Genomic DNA, 26,213 nt, shown 5'->3' with positions numbered 1-26,213 from the left:
CTTGTAGATAGGCTATTTTCAGCAAAGAGATTTGGTGTAGAGGGAAAAGGGGGGAGAGTATACAGACCCCAGGGGACCCCGATCAATGAAGTACATAGCGGCTAACGCTAGCATGCATCATCCCTATTTTGCCCAAATTCTAAATTATTAAATTATTTTTTTCTCCCAAAATAGCAAAAATAGCTCTACAAGCTCACAATGCTCACAATCTTCACCATTTGCTTTATAGGGCTTATGTGGTTAACTCAATGTCACCTGCCAAATCCCATCTATGTTGCAATGTAGGCAGCATCATGCGTGTGAGTCTCATTTGGTCTGTATCCCAACTCAGTCACTATGTCATTATTCAGCCGCTCATTTCTTTAGCAGCACTGCCACAGGTGATAAGGCCAAAACTCTTACACAGTACTTAACACTCTCTCTCTCTCTCTCTCTCTCTCTCTCTCTCTCTCTCTCTCTCTCTCTCTCTCTCTCTCTCTCTCTCTCTCTCTCTCTCTCTCTCTCTCTCTCTCTCTCTCTCTCTGTCTGTCTGTCTGTCTGTCTGTCTGTCTGTCTGTCTGTCTGTCTGTTAGTAATATGCCTCAAGAGCAGAACTGTCACCATCACTTCAAAGAGATGTAAGATCTGAAGACAGAGTAGCCTTGCTTTTATATGAAATAAGAGAATAGAACAAGAGCAATCCAACAAGAAATGATGGTGAAAAAAAGTTTGCACATGTAGCATAGAAAACAGGTTTGTCCCCAGGTTTGTACATTTGTCCCCCTATATTTATTTATTAAACCAGAAGACATGCCTTTTGATTATTGATAAAATGGCTCAGAGTGTGCATGGACGTTTATTAACAGAAGGTGGCGATGTTGGCTTGATAATGAAAGTTTCATTATTACAATTAAAAGTATTACTTTTATGTTAATTTGGTCGATTCATTCACGTTCAGTAGATCTGTCTGTGGTTTTGTGTTGTCATAGGAAAAGAAAAACAACCTATTTTTTATTAATAAGGTTTGATTGGTTGCAAATAAGTTAGATAGCTATTACATTCGATCAGTATACTTTTATGAGATCATTGATTATTTTCAGTACTTAGGGTAGGTAGGGTAAGTGATTTGCAATTATTCAAATAATTGCGAAATGGGTCTATGTTCTGATAGTGCTCGTTACTATAGAGTGTCCTGTCCATATAAGGAGTCTCCATGTCTCTCCAGCTCTTTATAAAACAGAAAATGCATTTTCGTTTCAGTTTCAGTTTCATTTCCAATTGTATCCAATCAGGATAGAGAACTCAATCAGGATATAGATTAAATAAGTGAAATTGGAAGTGATGACACTAAGGAATGAGCAGGAAAAATTGGAACTGGAACACTGTAAATATTCAGCTTAAAAATGGGTACTTTCTCCTGATTGGCTGAGATTTTGACCAAAAAATGTATTTTCTGTTTATTAAAGAGCTGGAGAGACGGGGAGACTCCTGTTACTGAGAAAACACTCTATAGCAATGATTACTATCAGAATATAGTGCTTTAACCTTTTAACAAAATACTTTTTGTTTTAACCCAAAAATATCACTTACCCTACCTTTAAGTACAATTTTGAAGTATTTTTTACTTTACTGGAGTACTTCCAATGTTCAATAATTTTACTTCTACTCCACTACACCTCAAAGGCAAATATTGTACTTTTACTCCACTATAATTATTTGATCACTTTAGTAACTAGTTACTTTGCAGATTTTGATTATTTTTACAAAACCACCTCAGACCTATATACTTTGGCAATTTGTGATGCGTTGTGAGCTTGTAGATCTGCTATTTTCAAAAGGTTTTTATACATTTGCATAATGGGTACTTTTACTTTGACATTTTGATGCCAGTGCTAAGTTTACTCAAGTACATTTTGAATTCTGGACTTTTACTTGTAACAGAGTATTTCCACTCACATTGCAGTATTGATACTTTAATTTAAGTAAAACAAATTAGTACTTTTTCCACGACTGATTGTTTTAATAACGTGTTTTATTGTTTTCATGCCACCATCAGTAAAGAACTCCCCTAAACTCTCAATATCCCGCCTCCTTTCAGAAGGACCATTCCTGGCTGAGAAGACTTGCACAAAATCCCCTTCGGCGATAGGCCTAATGGACGTGTCAGTCACGGCTCTCAAAGCCATCTGGGATCAATTAGCCTTGCAGTTTGCATTATCCGGTCGAGAGCGGATACGAAAACGGTCTATATGTGCCTATAATATGTGTGCGCAGAAATGACCGGATACAGTAGGCGGGCTCTAGACCGGATCTGAGCACTAAACAGTAAACTAACCTCGCGTCACCAGGCACCGCGGAGGAAAGTAAACAGAAAACAGGCTTTTCGAAAATAGCCGACCTACAAGCTCACAATGCATCGCGGACGTGATGCGTTGTGAGCTTGTAGGTCGGCTATTTTCGGCTCCCGACACCGTCTTGCGACGGGGAAAAAATTAGGCATTCGGAACCCCGCCTATTTTTTAAGAGAACTCTCTTCCTGATTGGCCAGTGGTCAGGTCTGCTCTGCAAAACCCATTGGTTAAAAGGAGACGCCAATCACGTGTAAATGAAAAGCCACTGGCTGTTGATTCTTGTAGAATTCAGTGTTGCCATGTCTGCTTATTATAAGCGACTTTGGGCTTGTTTTTTCTGTAGAGTTGCTTGTAAATATTGGTAGTTGTGGGTTGTTTTTTGGGCTTGTTTCAATGTATCTATTCCAATGTATAGAAATACATACCCGAGTTCATACTATCTAGATTAGAGTTCAAAAGTCTGATTGCCTAGAAAGAAACCCCTGGTCATAGACCTGGTTGCTTGTTTCCCTCTCAAGATCTGGCAACGCTGGTTACAATTCTCAGCTTTTTCCTCTGAAACCAGTCAGACAGGTTGGAATAAAAAACACAGACAGACAGACTTTAAAGTATTGACGTATAGATAGAGATGTTGTTTTCACCCACTGAGCCGGTCCTTTACCCTGGTTGGATTTAACTTTTACACCTATTAAAGCACGTTATATGTGAGTATAATGAGACACACATTGATATATATATGTTTAAATGTGGTCAGTCAGCAGGGATCAGAGAGACTCACAGACACACAATGTAGAGGATGTTTTATTGTTGTTGTGAGGGACATAACTTCACTCTAATGTGTTTTTCATGGAGTAAAACTCCACTATAACTCAGTTTGTTGACGCTTAACACAGTTCATTTATCCACAGGACTTTTGTACCTAGCTCTATTGCATTATGTATGTTATTACACGTTTATAGACTATAGGAACTACTGCTTCAGTGAAGTTGGTGTTTTATAGCATAGCTAAACCCGAACACCAACATTGTTGTTGACGGATAACTAACACAACTTGTTTGTTTTCTCGGTATATCCTTGGATCAAGAGACTATCTTGTATTTGATCGATTTTGATATTTGCAGATACGAAAGTAAAAGTCAGACTCGATCAAATACATTTACGATAGTCTTGATCCAAGGCTAACACTTTTATATATAGTTTTAAGTGTTGACAAACATAAAACCTTGTAATCTTTTTTTGTGCTGTTTTTGTCAAAATGGTCATCTCTTATAATCTAAGACACTTTTGTTTGGTCGCCTGAAATGGGAGTTATCAGATTATTAAGTCTATTTTGTCGCACAACAAAGAGCATAAACTGATAAAAGTGTCGCCGTGACCGGCTTTCTATTGTGTGTTTAGGGTTACGAAAGCAAAAGTCAGACTCGATCAAACATCTATGATGGTCTTGATTCAAGGCTATATAGTGTGTTACGATACATATTTGGACCAACTTGTTTTTTTTCTGGGTTATTAAACAACAGCAGCACTAGTTTTGGACCAACAACAACATGCCACAGTGAGTCTGAACAACAGACTGAGATGACCCGGGGAATATCATATATTATTATCAGTTATCTGTGTCTAATATCACCCATTCATACAGTATATATCTGGTAATAATAAGGATCTATGGTCTGCTGCCCATTTGTGGTTCTTTATTCTCTGTGATTATGCAACCCCACGATGGTTAATTATTCAACATTTAGGGGGTTTGCATCATGTCACAGTGAAACTGTAATTAAAGAACATTGATTGCATCGATATGCGTTGCGTAGCCTATAGACACAGTCAGTTCCCTCCTGATTGTTGGATATCGACCAATATAGTGATTATAGCATCGATGCAGAGGAATGTCTCTCTCTCTCTCTCTCTCTCTCTCTCTCTCTCTCTCTCTCTCTCTCATGAGGTGTGATCTTGTGAGAACTTGTTTACCAATATAGAACAAAGAGATGCATTTACATACTCAAGAAGCTATAACGTCTACTTGTCTTGTTACACTTACAAAACAAAACCATCACATTAATATTAGTGACACCGGTCACACTAATATTGTGACTTTTTGTCAAACCTTGTCAAACAAAGGTTTGGTGGCAGCAGTGTCAAAAGATGACTTGTGAATCTTCATTAATATTAAATTATGGTCTTCTGAGAAAAGCTGCCTGCATACCTATAGCCTTGGATCAAGACTACATGTCATAGATGTATTTTATTGAGTCTGACTTAGAATAAGACTATATCATAGATGTATTTGATTGAGTCTGGCTTAGAATACATCTATGATATAGTCTTGATCCAAGGCTATACCTGCTACCCAGACCTGCACAAACTGCTTAACTAATGTATTATCCCTCATATCTAACCTATATCTATTCAGCCAGCCAATTGTCCAATAATGTCTCATGGCCACATGTACAGTAGCTGCAGCAAGTCAGATTGTCCCGGTTTTTGGGTTCTTAGCATGCTTCCAAGGTTCCAATGTTCCACAGCTTCATTGATTAGATGTCAGCTAGCTAAACAAACAGATCAATAGCTAAAGCACTGGGATGATCAGTGGAAGGGGTGGAGGAGGCAGCTGTTACCACCCATAAGAGCAGAATAGAATAAGCCTTAAGTAGAATAATAAATTAGAATAGGCATGATGGTAGAAAAAGTAAGATAGAGTGTTAGATGTAGGTCTACAGTAGAATAGCCTCCATGGAATACTAAGTGAGGTAGGGCTGCATGGTTATGGCTAACAGAATCCTGATAATTTGCATAATATTGCAATTATTATTACAATATTTGCGATATTTAATAATTATGTATTATTGATAATAAATTATTAATGTGTTAGTTGCTCATGGCATGTGTATTGTTATCATATCTCGTGGCCTCTGTAATGTTATTGTGCCTCTGTGTGAGCGCATGGATGGGGAGATGGGATGTGTACAACCCATTGTTCTGGTTAACCCTTTGTGTTATACTGTAAGGAAAGGAAGGCAGGGTGCTGAAGCTGACCAAATAAGATGTTTGATTCAGTTTCATGCTGAATACATAATTGCCCCAAAAAGAGCAACCTTGACTAAGAACAGAAGGGGAAAAAATGCACAATTCATTGTTTTAATAAATGATAATATTATCAATTATGTACATCAAGAGTTACATTTTGGACAAATTATGTTAAAATAATATTTCACAGAACTGTAAAAGATGCTTCATTTAATAATTACATTTCAACCTAGCAGACGGTAATTTTCTTTCACATAATATGCGAAAACAATCTGAATCTGAGCACTGCAGTTTTGGCTCTGAGGAGCGCTTCAGGCACATTGATCACTTAAAAATGTCATATTGTAATTTTATGTCCTCATTTTTTGCCTCCCTAACTGTGGATGGATGCCATTAATTTCAGAGCCTTGTCAGCATCCCCCCCTCTCATCCAGTGTTGCCACGTCTGCCTATTATAAGCAACTTTGGGCTTGTTTCTAAAGTGTAGTTGCTTATTTGGGCGTGCTTCCTAAATGTTGTTTAAACCAGTGGTTCTTAAACATCTTTATGTCATCATGGACCCCCAAATGAATATGTATGTGTCCCTCCCTAACCCCCGTCTGAAAATGGTTTGTGTCAGGCAGGGACTTTAACTTGAAGGTGTACGCCGTCTCAGTCACGCTCGCCACTTTTCTTTTCAGGCTATTTCAAGCGGAAAATCTTCAAAGTTTAAATATTGTTTTAGGCTATAAACAGAAACACCTCTCCGACAGTCATTTTCAGGACAGCGAGAGATGATAAAAGACAGGCACGTTGGCGGAGAAAGAGACAGAAAGTGGGACACAGGATGAAACAAGCGAGCGACTCCCTGGAGTCCATATCAGACGTTTATTTTCCTCTTCACTGGACAGAAAGGAAAATCAACATTTGGATGCACACACACACAAAACCCCTTGTTTGTGTTGCTATACATACAGTAGGAGGCTGGAGCACGTCACGTTGACTTGTCTTAATTCCTTAATCCGTACGCTCTGACCTCAATATTCATTAAAGGGATAGTTCACCCAAGAGATGACTTATTTTCTATCAATTACACACCCCATGAAGCCTTGAATTCATGGAGATGATTTAGTTTTTGTCACATTCCTAAGCCAATAATTTGATGCTAATGTCTCCGGTAGGAGACTCAAAGTTGACACTTTGAGTCTCCTACCGGAGCCGCCGCCGGTCATCAAATTATTGGCTTAGGAATGCGACAAAATCTCCATGAATTCAAGTCTCCATGGGGTGTGTAATCGATAGAAAAAAAAGTCATTTTGGGCGTGTACTATCCCTTTAATATAATACCCAGTATTACCCCTCACTATTGTCAGCACTGGGCAAAAGCTCATAGTCCCTTCAAAATGTTAATTTGTTATACCCAAAACATGCATTTGCCATCACAGCCATTGCATATAATAAGTGTACACACATACTAAGGCCTCTTGGCAGATATAACACTCTGGTTAGACAAGACACAGAGTACCAGATGGTAGATCTGTCTCTCTCTCACTCACTCACACAGAAACATGCTTTAGGGTATATACATGCATACTTTGGAAAATCGCTGTAGTTGGTCATACCTTTAGTTTGAAACAGCTTGTGCTGTTATTAGCCACTGAAACACTGAACAGCATATGCAAGGCTGAAGCGGAGTGTAAGCACAGACAAAAGCTGTGTTTACATTTAGCCTACAATTTCTGCATTTAGCGGATGTCTAAGTATGTAGTCGCCTGGCTCCGTGCAAATTCTCGCTGACAACTTGGAATGCAGTTGTTGTTGACAATGATGTTATCTGTTGTTTTGAAAATGTTGCTTCGATATTCTGTCAGTATTCTCCATGCGTATTTTCTAATTCAGTGGTTCTCAAACTATTCCGTGCCAAGGACCCCCAAATTGATACATATCAACCCACGGACCTCCATTTGAAAAGATATGCCAGGGACCCCCAAAAGAGACCATTAAGGCTATAGCACTATAGCAGTTATTCCGAACCATTTTAATTTCAAGGAACCCAATTTGACATGCATTAGGCCATGGACATCCATTTGATGGCATTTGTATCTCTGGGACCCCAATATACACGGTAAAAATCAATGTTAATCAAACTCTGAGAGTGTACGGGTCCATTTGGTTCCAATTGTACACTCTCTGAGTTACAGACCCATAAGGGTCCATTTGTTTCCTGACTATCAATCATTTGACTGGGGACCCCCTGGAACCCCCTCAAGGACCCCTGGGGGTCCCCAGATCCCACTTTGAGAACCACTCTTCTTATGTGTACAGGCAAACAAATACACTTGAAAACAGTGTACACACAATAAAGGTGACACAGCATCTTGTGAATACAGAATCCATGCATGCCACACACTTTGACATGCAACGTAAACAAATGTTTCAATGTTCTTAAATCTGCCTCCAACAAAAGATCAGGTTTTTGTGTGATCCAGTATCACTATCTGAATTGACTTTGTACACCTAGATGCTTCAATTCTTGCTCGGGATTTTGGCCATGGTGGAAGAAAGCACGGTTACTTTGAGTTTCGAGCACTTTTGTTTCCTGCCGCTCACAGCAGACCTCCATTTGCACACTACGCAACTTCTGACTCCAGTAGATCAGTGGTTCCCAAACGTTTTAGCTTGAGAGTCCCAAAAGAGAAATTAGTGGAATTAGTGGAAACTAGTGGAAATAGCAGATCTACAAGCTCACAACGTATCTTCGTTTTTCGAATTTATGAAATGTCTTAGATTTTTGGCATTTATGGAATTATTTAGAAAAATGTCTGAATTTGTTTTAAATTCATGAAGAATATTGATAGTGTTTTGGGGGAAAAAAATATTAAATTAAAAACAAAATGTAGGAAAAAAAAAAAAAGTAAAGGGGACATTTACTTGCGACCCATAAAAATTGACCCGCGACCCACAAAATGGGTCCCGACCCACTGTTTAGGAACCACTGCAATAGATCCCCTGTCCAGGAAGACTTTCACCCACCTCTGTGCATTCTCCTTCTCGCTCATGTGCACACGCACGCACACACATTTGAAATATTTATTTATGTCCACATAAACAGAAGTACAGGAATTCCTTGTTGTACAAAGGACATAAACACTGCCAGTGCAGTCAGACAATAGGAAAACAGCCAGTTACAATTAAGTGCCCATACTGCAGAACATTGTTCCATACAATATTACATACAATACAATATATATTGACATACTTGTCAGACACAGCAGACATTAATCATGGATAAAGGAAACGGAGCGGCTTCCTAATAATAGCTATACTGAGCAGCACCTTGCTAACTGTAAACTTGGCCCTCCTTTTGGAGAGGCCGGCCATTTGAAGGCCCCTCACGACCAACTTGTGCACGTGCCCTAGGCCAGTGGTTCTCAAAGTGGGGTCCCAGGGGTCATTGGGGGGGTTTCAGGGGGTCCCCAGCCGAATTAATAGTTAGGAACCAAATTGACCCTTATGAGTCTTTAACTGAGTGTACAAATGGAACCAAATGGAGGCTTCCTCGAAGCTGTAATCAAAAGTACAGCTGAAGTGCAGAAGACTTTCAACCACCTCTATGCATTCTCTTTCTCTCTCATGTACACGCACGCGCGCACCTAATTCTCCTAAAATAGGGCCCCTTCCACATGAATGTGTATATGTGCATACTCACTCTCTTACTCACTCTCTCACACACACACACACACACACACACACACGGTAGTGGCACTAGGCAACCGGGCCAGCGGTGCAGCTATGCTCCCAGCAGGGTAAATAAGTTAGGCAGGCTGACTGACTACCAGTCTCAATACAACAAGGCAAGGGTTCATTCAACTACACTCACACACACACACCAGTCTCTCTCTATACAGGAGTCCCAAGTCTATTCACTGTCTGTGTTGATATTCCACCGGCGAAGTGAGTTGGCCAGAGAGAGACAGGAGAGAGTTGTGTGTGTGTGTGTGTGTGTGTGTGTGTGTGTGTGTGTGTGTGTGTGTGTGTGTGTGTGTGTGTGTGTGTGTGTGTGTGTGTGTGTGTGTGTGTGTGTGTGTGTGTGTGTGTGTGTGTGTGTGTGTGTGTGTGTGTGTGTGTGTGTGTGTGTGTGTGTGTGTGTGTGTGTGTGTGTGTGTGTGTGTGTGTGTGTGTGAGAGAGAGAGAGTGGCAGCTACAGTAGGTGGCTAATTCTCTGTCTGTCTCTGTGTGTCACACAGTGCATGTTAACTCTCCCTGTAGTCTGGGAAACAAAGTTTGGGGTGTGTGTGTGTGTGTGTGTGTGTGTGTGTGTAGCCCGCTTTAGCATGTAGATGTTAAAGTTAGTAGCTCTAGTACTTACTGGTTCTGTTTATGAAGAAGACACATTACATAGAAGCCCTTTACATAGTAGGTATTTAAAAGGGCTAACTTTAAGACTCCTCTCCTCTCTTTTTTTCTTCGCTATGTAGTGTAAGTTTATCACACTCTGCCTTTTCTCATATTTTTTATATTATTACCAACAGTGGTGTAAAGTAACCAAGTACATTTACTTAAGTACTGTACTTAAGTACAATTTTGAGGTATTTGTACTTTACTTGAGTATTTCCAATTTCCAAAACTTTTACTTCTACTCCACTACATTTCTGATCCAAATATTGTACTTTTACTCCACTACATTGTGAGCTTGTAGATCTGCTATCTTCAAAAGATTTTTATACATTTTGAACTTGTGAAATGGGACATTCTGCACAATGAGTACTTTTACTTTTGGTACTTTAAGTATATTTTGGTGCCAAAACTTTTGTACTTTTACTCAAAGTAAATTTTGATTACTGGACTTTTTACTTGTAACAGAGTATTTCTACACTGCAGTATTGATACTTTTACTTAAGTAAAAAATGTGAGTACTTTTTCCACCACTGATTACCAGCCACCAAATGCTTTCAGATTTGGACAGGGCTGATAGTCTGGCTACTGTGCCAGCTACTTTGGCAATAATGTCCTGTTATGTCCTACAAGGTAGTAAAGCTGTGAATGTGACTATCTGGTGTTCAACTTTCCACTTGTCATTGTGGCCAGCTCCGCCGCATGTTTGTTGCCCATCCCTGGGGAATTTCCAGCAGCTATACGTAGTATCGTCAGCCCAAATGCTGGTAAATCTGCGTCTGTGGCTGCTGCTAGAGTTGTCAACACTCTTATTAGTCAGTTGGGAATGGGGGCTGTACGTGTTTTAACTTTCAAAACAAACCAAACCAAATACACTACCAGCCACTTTGACGCGGCATGGTCATCATCATTTGGAGGTCCAGTTCTATCCTAATTTAAAAGGGGCTTGTAGTCCAACTTTTGTTTTACTAGCGTTTTTTCATTAGCTTTTTTTTTTGTCTGCTAGGTTCTAGCTATGTTCTGCCAGACCACTTCTCCAATTTCCACCACATTTCGCACAAAAAAATCTATCATGCCCGGAGCCTTTGGATAGTGTACTTTCCATTGGTCAGTATACATTTGTATCCCTTATTTGGCCCATATTGTGCCTCCTATTTGTCTGGGTGGGTGCAGAGCCTTGTATTAGAGAGTTCTGCCACTGAGGGGGCAGAAACTGCGTCGGTCACGTGGTTCATGTAAACTGGAAATAGTTACAAACGCCCATAGACTCGCATTCCGTAAACTTCCGGTTTAGGGCTTTGTCACTATTCGCCAATAGAAGGCTATGTAGAAGACCTGGCCCAAAGAAATGGACGGAGGTGACGTAACTCTCCTTGAATGGCTCTGGGTGGGTGGCTCCGATGTTGCCAGATCTGTGCGTGAAACAAGTGGACCATGAATATTTAGGTGCTCCGGTGCCTGGCCTTAAGGTGGACTGACTTAAAGGAGAATTTTGGACTAAAGTTTTATTACCTTTTCTATGATGTTATGATATCTTAGGATGAATGGTACAGTAGAAAAATGTCATAACTCCACCCCTGGTCCGCTACAGCTTAAAATGTGCGCGGATGGGCCTTAGGTTAGATCACATATTTTAATAGCTTTTTTTTTTTTTTTTTTTTTTGTCACTATGAACATCAGATCTCACAAAAAAAAAAAGAAAAAAAAGCTATTAACCAGGGGTGGAGTTATGACATTTTTCTACTGTACCATTCATCCTAAGATATCATAACATCATAGAATAGGTAATAAAACTTTGGTCCAAAATTCTCCTTTAAGGTAGACCAGTAATTCTACACAGAGCTAATGTGACACCAACTCATAACCCCTGCATGAGGGCACGTAGGTGTCAAAATCTAGAGGTCCGGCCCGAATTTCTAGTTCTATAACATTCCTGACGGGTACAGCCTAAATACCAGCATTTGACCAGCTACCTCTATTGTTTTTTCGAGCCACTGGAGCCGGTAGACAAAGAATGCTTCAGTAACTATTATTATGTACTCTCGTACTCCTCCACCACACCCAAGTAAACAACAAACTACCCATCATCTAGGCCAGAGGTTTTAAAACTTGTTGTGCCCAAGGCACACCAAAGGGCATGGGCAAGTCCAAATCTCAAGGTATATCTCTATCCCTCTACGTGCAAAATAGCCTCTATAACACGTGTTATCATCGCTCTTATCACGCTGTTAACATATTTTTATTTGTCACTACTCATATATATAACAAGGTACAATGAGATGAATGAGATGCAATTTTGTGAGGTCCTCAAACTATTGTGCTGTACCATACAATGACAATAATGATAACAAATAACCAGTGGTGGAAAGAACATTTTGAGGTATTTGTACTTTGCTTGAGTATTTCCAATTTCCAATACTTTTACTCCACTACATCTCGGATCCAAATATTGTATTTTACTCCACTACATTTATTTGAAAGCTTTAGTTACTTTGTAGATTTAGATTATTATTACAAAACACACATTAACCACAACAGCCCTACAGTATATGCATTTCGGCCATTTGAAAATAGCCGATCTACAAGCTCACAATGTGTCGCGATGTGACGCATTGTGAGCTTGTAGATCCAAAAGATGTTTAAACATTTGAAAACTTGAAACGGGACATTCTGCATAATGATTACTTTCTACTTTTGGTACTTTTACATTTTTTGAACAGAGTATTTCTACATTGCAGTATTGATACTTTTACTTAAGTAAAACATTTTAGTACTTTTTTCCACCACTGCAAATAACCTAGCATCGAACCTAAACCTATCTAGTGCACGTTGATTATACTGTGTATTTCACCTTCAAATCAGCGTCAGCCTGTGTGGAGGTGGACACGACAGCTTGAGGCATCCCCATATTGAATATCACCAAGGACACACTATGTTCGGAAATGTCCATTGGCTTTCTTATCAGTCTTGGCAGTATTAAATGTTTGTATCAGCATGTGGGGACAGTACTAATATGCATCAGCTCTACAAATGCAAGAGAATATGCTTTATGATGGACATTTGCTTTCTTATCAGCCTGAAAAGCTGCCAAATACTGCCTATCTAATAATAATAATACATTTTATTTGTAACACACTTTATATTTGAAACAGATCTCAAAGTGCTACACATTTTAAAAACACTTCCTATCTGCTTGGAAGCCAGTTACTGTACAATTGTTACAGCTCTGGGCGGGCTAGCAGCTTAGCTACTGGTTCTAAACCTAAAGAGTGTGCTCGACTGTGTCCGAAACAGTAGGTCAGGACCCATCTTTGGGTCGCGGACCAATTTGTATGGGTCACGAGTAAATATCATTTTTTTCCCGTTTCCTACATTTAAAAAATATATAGATATTGTTTCAAAAGGTTTTTAAAGATTTTTTTTAAAGCATTTCATAAATAATTAAAAAAATGAATAAATAAAAATAAAGGTTAAGAAGTAGTGAAAGTAGCAGATCCACAAGCTCCACAATGTGGCGCGAAGCGACGTGTTGTGAGCTTGTAGATATGCTATTTTCACTATAGTTTGGGTCCCGGGCAAACATGTAATTTCTAATTTGGGTCTTTTGAGCTAAAAAAGTTTGTAGCCACTGTTCTAATGAGCCTGGGAGGCACTTTCCCATCATTATTGGAAGCTACAAGTACATCAGCCTTAGAGACACCCATGAACTATTATGTTATTCCTCTAAGGATTCTGTATTTTGTATGAATGTTCCTTGGCCTTCTAATTAGACTAGAGAAAATATTGTTTCACATCAGCCTTGAGCTTTATTTATTTTTACAATGAAAGTATAAGAAGCTACAGTACAGTACATAGTTCATTTCCTTGCTAGTCTAGTCGGCCTCAGAGGCTTATAAGTAAGAGTGTTTGGATGGATGCTCTTACATTAGCGCTGGGTGCTGGTATGAAGATATACCTTCAGTGGTGATTGTCTATACTACCACGATAGATCTCCATTAGGTATAGGGATGCTCATATAAAGAAATAAGATTGTTAATCATAACTCGTTAATGGTTAATTCATTGTTAATAAGAAAATACATTATTTACAAAGGATTAATGTCTGCTGTGTTATTTTCATGTAGCCGAATGTACATTTTACAATATTTTTTTAAATTAGATTTTTGATAATATACTGGTTCATCAGTTAGATTGGGAACAGTCTAAAACTATACTCTTTTTAAGATGGGTTATACAACAGTCGGTGCTGATCAAGCAGTTTGACTGACTTCAGAGCGGTGTTATAATTATATATATATAACATAATGCATATTAGTCGCTTAGCAACGTGTGCAACCAGAGCAAATTAACACTTCTTCATCAAACCTTGATATCTCAGTGTTTTTAATTCACAGTATGACATCAAAACAGTCAGTCTGAAAGCAAATAGAACACTTGAGGCTGTGTGAAGAGCATCATGGCTATAGGGCTGGAACCGGAATCGGTTCCATCACATTTGGAACAGTTTTCCAGAACCGTTTTTATGACACTCACTGTCAGAGCTCATGTGTGGACTTCACGTCTGCTATTCTATTACTCAAACTTTTTAAATTTCAAGGACCACCATAACTCTGAGAGGGTACACATGGAACCAAATGGACCCGTAAGGGTCCATTTGGTTCCATGTGTACCCTCTCAGAGTTACATAACTGTAAGGGTCCATTTGGTTCCATTTGTACACTCGCAGAGTTACAGACCTGTAAGGGTCCATTTGGGTCCATTTGGTTCCATTTGTACACTCTCAGAGTTACAGACCTGTAAGGGTCCATTTGGTTCAATTTGTACACTCTCAGAGTTCAGAGTTACAGACCTGTAAGGGTCCATTCGGAAACCCCCTATAGGAATCGTTAAAGGGAAACGTTTAGGAATCGAACCGTTAAGAGGGAATCGTCAAGGAACCGGAATCGATCCCAACCCTAATCATGGCGTTGTTGTACCTGTACGGCATGAGCCGAAGGCATCATCAGTACAGCTGTGATGTTATTCACCATAACACACACACACACACCGTCTCATGTTCTATTGCTCAACTCAACAGGTTCATAGTGTTTACAGAGCCCTGCTAATCAGCTCCTTGCTGCTTTGTGCCTGTAACCTTTTACCCTCTTTATGGGTGCTTACTACAGATGTACCCATACCATTTTTTCCTTCCTGATACCTGATACCGATTACAATTCCCATAACTGGGAATACCAGTGTGTAATAAAAAAAATCTAGGACAGTGGGGTTTAGGGGTTCCTTGAGGGGGTTACAAATGGACCCTTACAGGTCTGTAACTCTCAGAGTCGAGGGTGTCCTTGAAATTAACTTGAAAGAGAAAGAAGCAAGCACTCATCAGACGAGTAGTTCAAAGTACGTGTGTATCAGGTGCACGGTTCAGGCAGAAACAGTTTCTTTGAAAGGAATACCAGCACTCACTTCAGTCTAGGGGTCTTCAACGTTTTCAGGCCAAGGACCCCCTAGCTGAGTGAGAGATGAAGCAGGGACCCCCCTCTATATTGTATAAAATTGTGTTTCAGATTTAACTTATTTTTTTACTTGGTCTGCCCTTTTTCCCTCTACACCTATACCTCTTTGCCAAAAAATAGCCGCAAAAATTAGCTTGTAGATCTGCTATTTTTGGCTAAAGTTCTCCTCTGAAAAGGGATGCTAGGGTTCAAGTGGTAAAGGTAAAACAAAAAAAATCATATCACACAAAGATTTGGCGGACCCCCTGTAGTAACTCTGAGGACTCCCTAGGGGTCCCGGACCCCCTGTTGAAGACCCCTGCTTTAGTCTATTTAGGATCTTGTTTATTCAAGTCTTATCCCCCCCAGCAGCAGCTCATAAGACGGACGTTTTGGATACACGCTGAGGAAGGCCTGTGGCTCTTATGAGCTGCTGCTGGGGGGATAAGACTTGAATAAACAAGATCCTAAATGGACTAAAGTGACTGAGTGCTGGTATTCCTTTCTAAGAAACTGTCCTTAAAACTAAAACATTTGAGAACCACTAATCTAGGTATAAATACAAATTCCATTAACAAGTCACAGCTACAAGTTAGTAAAAATAATAATGTAAATAGAACAGCATTAAAAAATATTACTGTAAATGAAATCCTCATGTGACAAATTACGTGTTATCGGAACGGATACCGATACCAGCATTCTGGGCCGTATCGGCAGCTTTTCCGATACTGGTATGGACATACCTTCGTACTTTCTGCTATAGCTACGTATACACGTATGTACATTAACATTGGACTGTAATATGTTTGTGTCTATAGCTGTACGGGGATGCAGAGCCCCCCTCATCTCCTGACTGTCAGTGCCTGTGCCTGGGTCAGCAGTCTTTGTCGCCGTAAGTTAGCCTGCCATCGGAATGAAAGCCCCCTAACCCTGAAAAGTCCTCCTCCTTTATATGCCTGTCTTTACCCCTCCCTCCCTCCCTCCCTCCCTCCCTCCCTCCCTCGCTCGCTCCATCCCTCCCATCAGCGGTCTGTCCGTGAACGTGAGCCTGCCACTGGAATGAAGCCCCCCTCCTCTCTGCTGCCACCCCTCCCTTTTTCTTGTGTTCCTTTGTTTTACTTCCCTGCAAGATTTGCCATGTTTCTGTGATTTAATTCAAAACCCCTTTACCAGCCACACCCCCCCCCCTTATACCATGACAGCGCTGCACCAAGTACACACATGCTCGTTGCCACAAACATATGCCGTACGGCATTTCGATACTCCACACAGCACTTTGTTTTTGTGTGCGTGTGTGTGTTAGGGATGGGACGATATGGAAATTACACGTCACGATTATTGTGGCATAATTGCGAATGACGATAATCAAAATATGCTTAAAATGCCACTTTTGTTAACCACTTGAACCCCCAGCTTCCCTATTCTGGGGGGAACGTTCGCCAAAAATAGCAGACCTACAAGCTCACAACGCATTGCGTTGCAACGTGTTGTGAGCTTGTAGATCTGAGCACCCCAAAATGCACTCTAGAGGTCAGTTTTGTCAAGTATAGACGTTTTTTAAATGGTACTGAATTTGCAGCTCAACAAAAGCCAATTCATCCTAGTGTATGACGGAGGACAATTTCACGATTAATTACAATCTCTGCAATACGATTATTGTGAGCGTTTTTTTTAAATCACGATAAACGATAACGATTATCGTCCCATCCCTTGTGTGTGTGTGTGTGTGTGTGTGTGTGTGTGTGTGTGTGTGTGTGTGTGTGTGTGTGTGTGTGTGTGTGTGTGTGTGTGTGTGTGTGTGTGTGTGTGTGTGTGTGTGTGTGTGTGTGTGTGTGTGTGTGTTTTTGTCCCGGTCCTTCTTTGGGGGTCCTTCACAGGAAAATGTTTAAGAACCACAGGTTTAAACGACATTAGGAAACACTCTTCTTCATCAAACCTTGATATCTCAGTGTTTTTAATTCACAGTATGTAATCAAAACAGTCAGTCTGAAAGCAAATAGAACACTTGAGGCTGTGCATCATGGCTATAGGGCTGGGATCCAGAGGAACCGTAGGAACCGGATCCAACATGGAGGAACCGGAATCGGTTCCATCATATTTGGAACCGTTTTCCAGAACCGTTTTTACGACACTGACTGTCAGAGCTCATGTGTGGACTTCACGTCTGCTGTACTATTACTCAAACTTTTTAAATTTCAAGGAGTTACAGAACTGTAAGGGTCCATTTGGTTCCATTTGTACACTCGCAGAGTTACAGGCCTGTAAGGGTCCATTTGGTTCCATTTGTACCCTCTCAGAGTTACAGACCTGTAAGGGTCCATTTGGAACCGGAATCGACCCAAATAAGCCCAAATAAGCAACTACACTTTAGAAACAAGCCCAAAAAAACACAACCCCCCATATTTACAAGCAACCTCACAGAAAACAAAACAAGCCCAACGTTGCTTATAGTAAGCAGACATGGCAATACAGGCCATGGCCCCAAAACTGCATGTCAGCACATCCAGACAGACATGTCACCCCCTCTCTCAGTCTCCCCACACACACACGCACACACCAGTGAAGCTGCTGAAACGGGGGTTTCTTCTGATCTCTTTGTAGTGGTTTGTTTGTCCCGTGGCACACAGCACATACCAATGTTCATCCATTCATTAAAAGAGGCGTACGTATAACAACAACACACTCATCATCTCACACACTTTCTTGTGGGAGTGTGCAGTGGTGGAAAAAGTACTACATTCTTTTTTTTACTGAAGTAAAAGTATCAATACTGCAATGTAGAAATATTCTGTTACAAGTAAAAGTCTGGTAATCAAAATTGACTTGAGTAAAAGTACAAAAGTAATGGCATCAAAATATACTTAAAAGTAAAAGTACTCATTATGCAGAATGTCCCGTTTCACAAGGTATGTATAAAATGTTTTAAAATCTTTTGAAAATAGCAGTGTACTCGGTGTACTCGGTTGTGCTTTGAGAGCTTGTACTCGGTGGCCAGCTTGTACTAATAGCCAAAAAACATAAAATAATGTTATAGCTTAAATCTAAAATGACACAGATGCGTTCCCGGATTGAATGGGTTAAGTGGTAAAATTATAGATAGGGAAGGCAGGTACATGCTGGATGTTACAATTTGGCATTCTCATAAACAATAAGTTGTTATATGCATATTGGAAATTGTGTTTGAAAATTTCCCATACTCAATGCTGCGATGTCAGGACTGGATGTATCATCTCCTTGCTGCTACTTGACCACACCAACACCACTCCACTAACACAGGGACACAAATCATTGATATGCATTTAATTTCATATTTAACAGTAGAAAGGTGATAATGATGAATGTACGTTTCAGATTTTAACCCATTTCCATATAATTAAAGAAACCGATATTGTTGTCTAGACATGGCCTAGTATGTAAATATCTGAAGTTGTTGAAGTCCTTATCTGGTCTTACCCTACAATACTTAAATTAGATGCAAATTAAATCTGTCATTTAGTGTTGAAAGAAACACTTTACGATCCATTTCCTTTCCCTCAGTCAGCACTCTCACTACTTGTGCCAGCAGCTTCAGTGAGAAAAACACTGAGAGAAACATGAATCTACTTTGGGCTCTGCATTTCGTCTCACTGTTTACCGTAATTTTGTAATTATCTACGCCAGGGCGGGAAGGCCAGATAATGTTGTCGCCCCTGTTTGTGTGTTTGTGTCATCAAGGTCCATTATTTATTCAGCATTTGAGCCACGGACCACCTATTTGATGAGACTTAGACTCTCAGACCAAAAACGTATTATACAATATTTTGTGGTCGTTGGATAAGATTTTGTCCACAATTCCATGCTGTATTGATGTGGTACCATAGGAGATATAACAGGCAAACATTGATCAAAATAACAATTATTTAATTAAGTAATGCAGATATTTAACAATAATTTAACTCTTGAGAGCGTAAAATGAATTACGGGTCCATTTGGTTTAATTTTACGCTCTCAAGAGTTAAAGATCTAATAAGGGTCTATTTTGGTTACCAACTCTCCATCATTTAGCTGGGGACCACCTGGAACCCCTTCAAGGACCACTGGTGGTCCCCGGACCACTGGTTGAGAACCACTGATCTATTGCATAACCAGTCTCCTGGACCGTTCAGCGTCAGACTTTTCATGCATACTCCCAGTAGGAAGGAAGACACACCACCCACCATTTTTCTAATGTGAGATTGCGGTCTAGCCAACACTCCTGAATCGCCGCCTTCCACAATCAGGCATCAATCAGGGTCTTGAGCTCTGCAATGGTGGCTCCGCTGTCACACGCAGTGCATCTACAGTACATCTGGGGTCTTCAACAGAGGGTCCCCAGAGTTACTACAGGGGGTCCGGCAGATCTTTTGTGTGATGGGGAACATTAGCCGAAAATAGCCGATCTACAAGCTCACAACGCCTCGCAGCGCGAGGCGTTGTGAGCTTGTAGATCGGCTATTTTCGGCTAATGTAATTTTTTGTGAGCTTGTAGATCGGCTATTTTCGGCTAATGTATTTTCGGAGAGTCTGTGTTGCGGGAAAATAGAGCAGACCAAGTACAGAGCCAACGGTCAAGTCGACTAAATATTAAGGGTTTAAAAGTGTAACTGTCTGAAAATACACATTAACATGAATCCAAACAACCATCTATTTAATCTGCTATACAGTTTTATACAATATTTAGTGGGGGTCCCTGATTCATCGCTCTCTCAGCTAGGGGGTCCTTGGCCTGAAAAATGTTGAAGACCCCTGATCTACGTACTGTATATGTGGTGCGCCTCTTTCCTTTCCTGCCTGTGCCCTGGGTTGGCTCCCACATTGTCAGTTCAAGGCCACCAGTTCCGGGTGCCTGGCACACTGCCCACCCAGCCTCATCATTCTCTTTCTCTGACGTTGACACGTGGTACAGTAGGTCCCCGTAGAGGTCCACGTTTCTGATGTGGCACCATTTGACACGTATTCGGCACCTATTTGTAGCATTCTTGTGTTGACTGACTCCATCCAGGGCCCTTTCCTGTTGTGCTGTGAGTGTCCATGTCTCGGCCCCATGCATACACTGCAGTGGTTCTCGACCTTTTTAGACAGAGACCCCCCAAAATAATCATATTTGAAATAGGGACCCCCCCACCCTGACAAAGCACTTGGAACTAAGAGTTGAGGCATTACATTTAGTTTGACACGGTTCCACAGATAAATTTTGTGAAAATAGCCGATCTACAAGCTTGTAGATCGACTATTTGCACCGTTTTTGCCTCTTTCTTATATTATTTGACAATTTGGCCAATGTTTGACCAGTTTTTATAGTATATAGTATAGTTTGTTGATTACTCTTGATGCAGTAATGGTCTTTTTCCCCCCATTTGTTTTAGGTATTAAAAAGGTCTTAAAAGGCCTTAAATTGACACTTCACTGTCATCTGGAGACCCCCCCCCGGGGGTCCCGACCCACAGGTTGAGAACCACTGCCATGCAGCAGTACTGACGTCACTGTGTTTTCAAATAAATCAATCTGGATTCCTTAGATCATGACGCAGAGGGGTCTACAAATATAAATATATACGGTTGGCAGCTGTAAATATACCTGGGAGGCTCGCCCATGCATGTGAAGCCTATGTGTGGGAAACACAGAGAGCTTGAATGCGTTTTGCAGTTTTTCTTGGTTCTTTACAACCATTCAAACTAGCCAACTTTCCTCTTGCAGTCATGTCCAGAGAGGTTGGCTAATGGCTACAGTCCCGTGGGCCTTGAACTTCTTAACACTGGCAGTGGACACAAGAACATCAAGGTCTTCTTACCTTACATTGACCATGCCAGGCTAGTACCCTTTTTCCTGACCTCGTCAGGGTCAGGCCACTGTCTGGTTTTCCATTTCAGTGTGATTCACAGTGGCACAAAATAACACAGTGAGTCATTTCTCCCCTTTAAACTGGCTGCATGATGAGTGATTATAAGATTGAAAACACCTGTTATAGGCTACTTTAAACCCAATTGTCTACTTAAAGTATCACACTATACATATTACAACTTCGAAAGGGGTACCCTTTCGAAGTTTCGAATATAATTGTGAACAGGCGATTTTATTACATTTTTGTAGAATAATATTAAAAGTATTTTTTTTTGTTCCACTACAAACCAAAGACAGACATGTATGGACAATAAAATAAGATTATCATCTTATATTGCAGTACTCGAGTCAGTAGCCAAACATTACATCCCACTCGGTTGTCCCACACAGTTGACCTAATCCAATAATCTGTGTAATGAATGGGATGTTGTGGAGTATCTATTGGTGTTCTCTAATGGCCTGACACGCCTCGAGAATGAAAGCTCTGTGGCAAAACAAATGAATATATTATGAAGGAATATGATATGAGCTGTCTAACAGTCCTCAGAATTGAAAGCAAATTCATATTCATTTAGCAGCAGCGGTGAGCCACCATAACGTGATATTTGCCACACATACACACAAAAAAGACACAAACTTGTGTTTGTCTGTCTTTAAAAAATGTGGAAATGTGAACAGTTGTAGAGCTGTGTTAGTGTAACATGCTGTGGCAATGCAACGGGATGAACTGATGGTCATGGAATCACAATTTGAATGACCCCCAAACCGCTGAAAGCTGTTTGGCAGAACGACGGAATAAATAAATGAAATGTGAACCATTGCTGTCAGATGAAAGCTCTTCGCATCCGTTAAGAAAAGTTACGTACCCGCCCACCCACACACATTCTGGTTGCTGCTAACATTTCTTTTTTTAGTATGATTGAAAAATAAACAATCTGGACGAAAGCCACACGCACACCAATAATGGTGTAAAGTAATAATCTTGTCCAGTGAGCCCAAACTAACGGGTTAGTCAAGTCAATAGAATACAAGAACGCTCACCCCCAAAACACGCTTGCCCCGGGTCAAATCCGGTGACCTCAGAACGGTCGCCACCAGGTATTCCTAAAACGTAACCTCAGTAAAACTATGCCTAACCCTAAACGTATTCCTAACCAAACCCCAGTAAAACAAATACAAGAATACAAGAACGGACCGCTGGGGGCGAGTGGTCTGCGAAAAAAAAATGGGGGTGAGTGTGTTTTGGGGTGAGCGGTCCAGTTACAGTTTGTTATTGATTTAGGCTATACTGTATCAACCATCATACTCACACCATGATCTTCAAAGTTAGAACTTGGCATCTGTAGTGTGAGTGTCCACCAAAAGAAGTTGTGCCATTTTATCCTATTCCGATGTGTTCTAGCTTCTCTCTGATTAATAATTCATGGTTAGCTCAGTCCTGTATAATGTGTCCTAACGTGACCAGCAGCTATTCTGATCTCAGAGGGAGATAAGAAGGAGAGATCATGGCAGGAAAACATGCCAAGTTACCAGGTTACAGCTCTGGGGGGGAAAAAAGAATTAGAAGGTGGAAAATAAAACATAATAGGAGAGAGGGATAAGAAAGTAAAGAAACCAAGGAGAAAGTCTTACTAGTCCAGAGAGAGATGAAAAAAAGAGAAAAAAAAGCGTAGGAGGTGGAAGATAAAAGATGACAAGAAAAATATATCGTTGCTGTCGGGCATTAACCTCTTATCTCCATAATCTAACTTTTTTTTGTTTTTTTCCCCGTAAATGAACGCCCTACTAACGATCATACAACAGCGTCACACAAAAGTATCAAAAATAGCAAATCTACAAGGGCGGAACGCGGCGCGAAGCGACACGTTTTTGAGCTCGTCGATCTGCTATTTTTCCTATTTTAATCCTGAAAAAGTAACAGTTTTGGACATAATGAGGTTTCCGCCCGACAGAGACGGTACGGAAAGAAGCCGGAGGAGAGGAGGGAGACTGAGGCTTGAGATGAAAGGAGGAGAGAAGAGCCAGAGAGAGCTGAAGCTGGAAGAGATGAGAGACTGGGGGCTTGATATTAAAGAACAGAGTGAGAGTGTTGAAGCTTGCTTCTCTGGGCACCTCTTTGATCTTTTCTCTGTTCGGTTTTCCGACTACAGACGATAACGTCTCATGAGTCTCACTATTCTGAGGAGAGAAACAAGGCAGCATTTAGTCTCAATCCCTGGCTTGTGTGTTGTTGCTGTGATGGTTTTCTTCTTCATCATTTCTTTGTTAGGGACGTTGGTGAAGGGGGAGGTTATAGTCTGAAGACAGGTGCCAGTGTCCTTAGATACCATCTGAGCGAAGATGATTGATTATATTGTTTCTAACTACCAGATACTATAGGACCACATTCACCACAATGGAAACAAGAACCCAGGACTGTTTTTGTGTTATTTTAGCTTTAAAAATAAATACAAATAAAAATACATTTTCATCCCACTCCTGGGCGCTACTCTCCCTCTGCCAGCCTGGGGAGAGCCCCGAACTGAGCTTGCTTCCTTCAATGCATGAGGAGTGAGCAGGCCGCTTCTTATCACCTGGCAGGGGGGAGTTTCCCCGGTTGGACGTAGCGCGTGGAAGGAACACGGTATTCCAACCAGTTCCTTTCCCCTGCATCAGGCGCTCCGGCTGACCAGGCAGTATAGAGACCAGGATTACTGCATGTTTTTTGTGAGAGTACCTACCCTAGGGGACACGGGGAGAACATGCAAACTCCACGCAGAAAGGCCCTTTCGCCAACCCCACCTAGGGTATGGGCACTGATGACGCGGAGGAGAGAACATGCCCCTATAGCACCCACAGTGTCCCCGGCGGGAATCAAACCCAGGACCTTTTAGCTGTGAGGCGACAGCACTACCGACTGCACCACTGCCCCTTCTTTTTAGCTTTAATGTCTTACTGTACCATGGGCTGTTTGCATTTCTGACTAATAAAGTAAATCAATCAATCAATACGGTACCAATAATCAACTTTGCAATGACCAAATAATGTATTTGGCCACACAGCTTACTTTCCTTTTTGCGCTGCATTTGGAAATAATATTCCTTGGATTAGGAAGTGTTGCTGTTAAAATACTTAGCTAAATGACACGGCATCCCTTCAACTCAAAATGTTAAGGAATCCCAACTCTATCAGTTACATTCACATGGGTAATACTTTGTCTTTAGAGTGGGAGTCTGCAGCATTGTGGTTTTGAGTGAGAGTCTTTAGCAGGGTAGTTTTAGTAGGAGTTGAGAAATGTCCTACTAACACAACAATTTGTATTTCCTTTTTTTTCTCCCTCCTCCTCTAGTGGGTGAGATCAGTCCGAGTGATTCCCTGGAGGTGCCAAACGAAGCTGCCATGTCGGTGAGCGTGCACGAGAACCGCAAGTCGCGCGCCAGCACCGGTTCTATGAACATCTCCCTGTTCCACAAGCCCTCGCACCCCGACAGCGTCCTGACACACCTGAACACGCTGAGGAAACAGTGCATGTTCACCGACGTCACGCTGTGGGCCGGGGAGCGCTCCTTCCCGTGTCACAGGTAAGACGAGAACAAGACGCTTTCAGCCGAGTTCAGTTTAAAATGTGTCTATTGGTGGTGGATAGCTGTAGTTGTGATACCATTTAAAACTCAAACTGAAATTAAATCGCTAGCACGGGGCTCTTAAGCTTAGCTGGTACGTAATGCTATCCATGAATTAACCAATTATGACCCATTATATCACAGTTTTCTGGAAAACGTATGTTGCTATATCAGTGGTGCTCAAACTCATTCAAGTAAAGGACCCCCAAAATTATATGTATTTGGCCGCGTACCTCCATCCAGATTTGAGTTAACCCATTTAGACCTGAGGCCGATTCTAAAAACGCCTTCTAAATCCTGACCTAAGTTTTCTGAAAAACTTCTATGTTGCAATATACTGTACATAGCAACAGGAACTCCAAAAGGGGTTCCCGTCCTGAAAGGTTTAGTTACAAATACGGGTTCCCGCCCAAAATGGGTTAAAAGTGTTCCAGTGGCGGAACAAATGAAAGCCGGGCCGGGAGGCACAGCACAGTGATCAGGCCCCCCCTGCGCACCCTGGGTGCACAAATTTTTTTGCGGGTTTGCGGCGGTTTCGGTCACTTTTTGGGGGGCTTTTTGTCACTTTATTTCGGTTTTAGGGTTAGGGTAGGGTTAGGTTAGGGTTATGTTGTTTAATTCTTATTTTTGCCTGATTTTACCGATTTATTATCTGACGGCACGGGCCCGCGAGGGTCGCGGGCCTCCCCGGACGCTCCGCCACTGAAGTGTTCGATTAACAAAAATGTATATACTGTATTCAAAGATTTGCACACATTTTCACGATATTTCAACAATAGCAGATCTACAAGCTCATAATGAGCTTGTAGATCTGCTATTTTTTAACAGCCAAAGTATAAAATATGGTTAAAGTGGTTAAAATGATTGTGATGCTATATTAACTACTTTTGCTGGGGACCCCCTGGAACCCCCTGGTGTCCCCGGACCCCACTTTCAGAATCAATGTGCTATATAGCGAAAATATAAAATGACACACTTCCCTGGATTGAATGGGTTAACAATGAATTTTTCATCCTTGCATCACTTTTTGGGAGGGCTACTTTATATACAAGCAGGTCAGAGCAGGGACAACGCAGCACTCCAAAAGCTGCATTAAGGCCTTTTTAAGCAGTTAGTGCCATCTGCCAACTACTCAGACACCATTCCAGTGAGGCAGGCAAGGTGGTGCGGGCAGTTTGGCAAGGAGAGCAGCCAGCTTTTACCAGGTGTTTCTAGTCAGGAGTTGACATTTCAGATTTATGAGAGATTAGTTCTTTAACACATCCACCGCCAAGGGCTAATCTCATAATGTACTCACCAGTGCCAAGGTTTTATTGTTGTTTTTTGTTTTTTTCAGGTCGCCATAGGCCCCGTTAAAATCCTTTAGATTGCCCGATCCAATGTTTGTAAACAACGGGCACATGTCCTGGTGTCTACTCGTCGAGACCGCGTGTCAAACGGAGCCGCCATGTTTGAGTTCTGATCGTTTATGTTAACATGGGAAATGCGAGGATGAAAAACTACATGTCCCATTACAGGTTTTACAGGGCTTTTTGT

The 26,213-nt window shown here is 41.1% G+C and overlaps 1 protein-coding gene across 2 annotated transcripts in view; it reads left to right on the top strand.

The window, feature by feature from the left end:
* Nucleotides 1-2,898: 2,898 nt before the first annotated feature.
* Nucleotides 2,899-26,213, top strand: part of enc2 (ectodermal-neural cortex 2) — a 40,596-nt gene continuing 17,281 nt past the window's right edge. The window contains exons 1-3 of one of the 2 annotated variants that reach the window (XM_080438331.1): nucleotides 2,899-3,034; nucleotides 16,035-16,108; nucleotides 24,404-24,635. In XM_080438331.1, coding sequence (XP_080294457.1) covers nucleotides 16,045-16,108; nucleotides 24,404-24,635 — 296 coding nt within the window. In that variant the 5' untranslated portion in view covers nucleotides 2,899-3,034; nucleotides 16,035-16,044. The remainder of the gene's footprint in view (nucleotides 3,035-16,034; nucleotides 16,109-24,403; nucleotides 24,636-26,213) is intronic. The other variant, XM_080438332.1, reaches the window with a different exon arrangement.

Source organism: Gymnoscopelus braueri (genome assembly GCF_963280865.1).
Source record: "Gymnoscopelus braueri genome assembly, chromosome: 9".
In the NCBI taxonomy this organism is placed as follows: domain Eukaryota; kingdom Metazoa; phylum Chordata; class Actinopteri; order Myctophiformes; family Myctophidae; genus Gymnoscopelus; species Gymnoscopelus braueri.
This window is presented reverse-complemented; position numbering and strand designations above follow the sequence as displayed.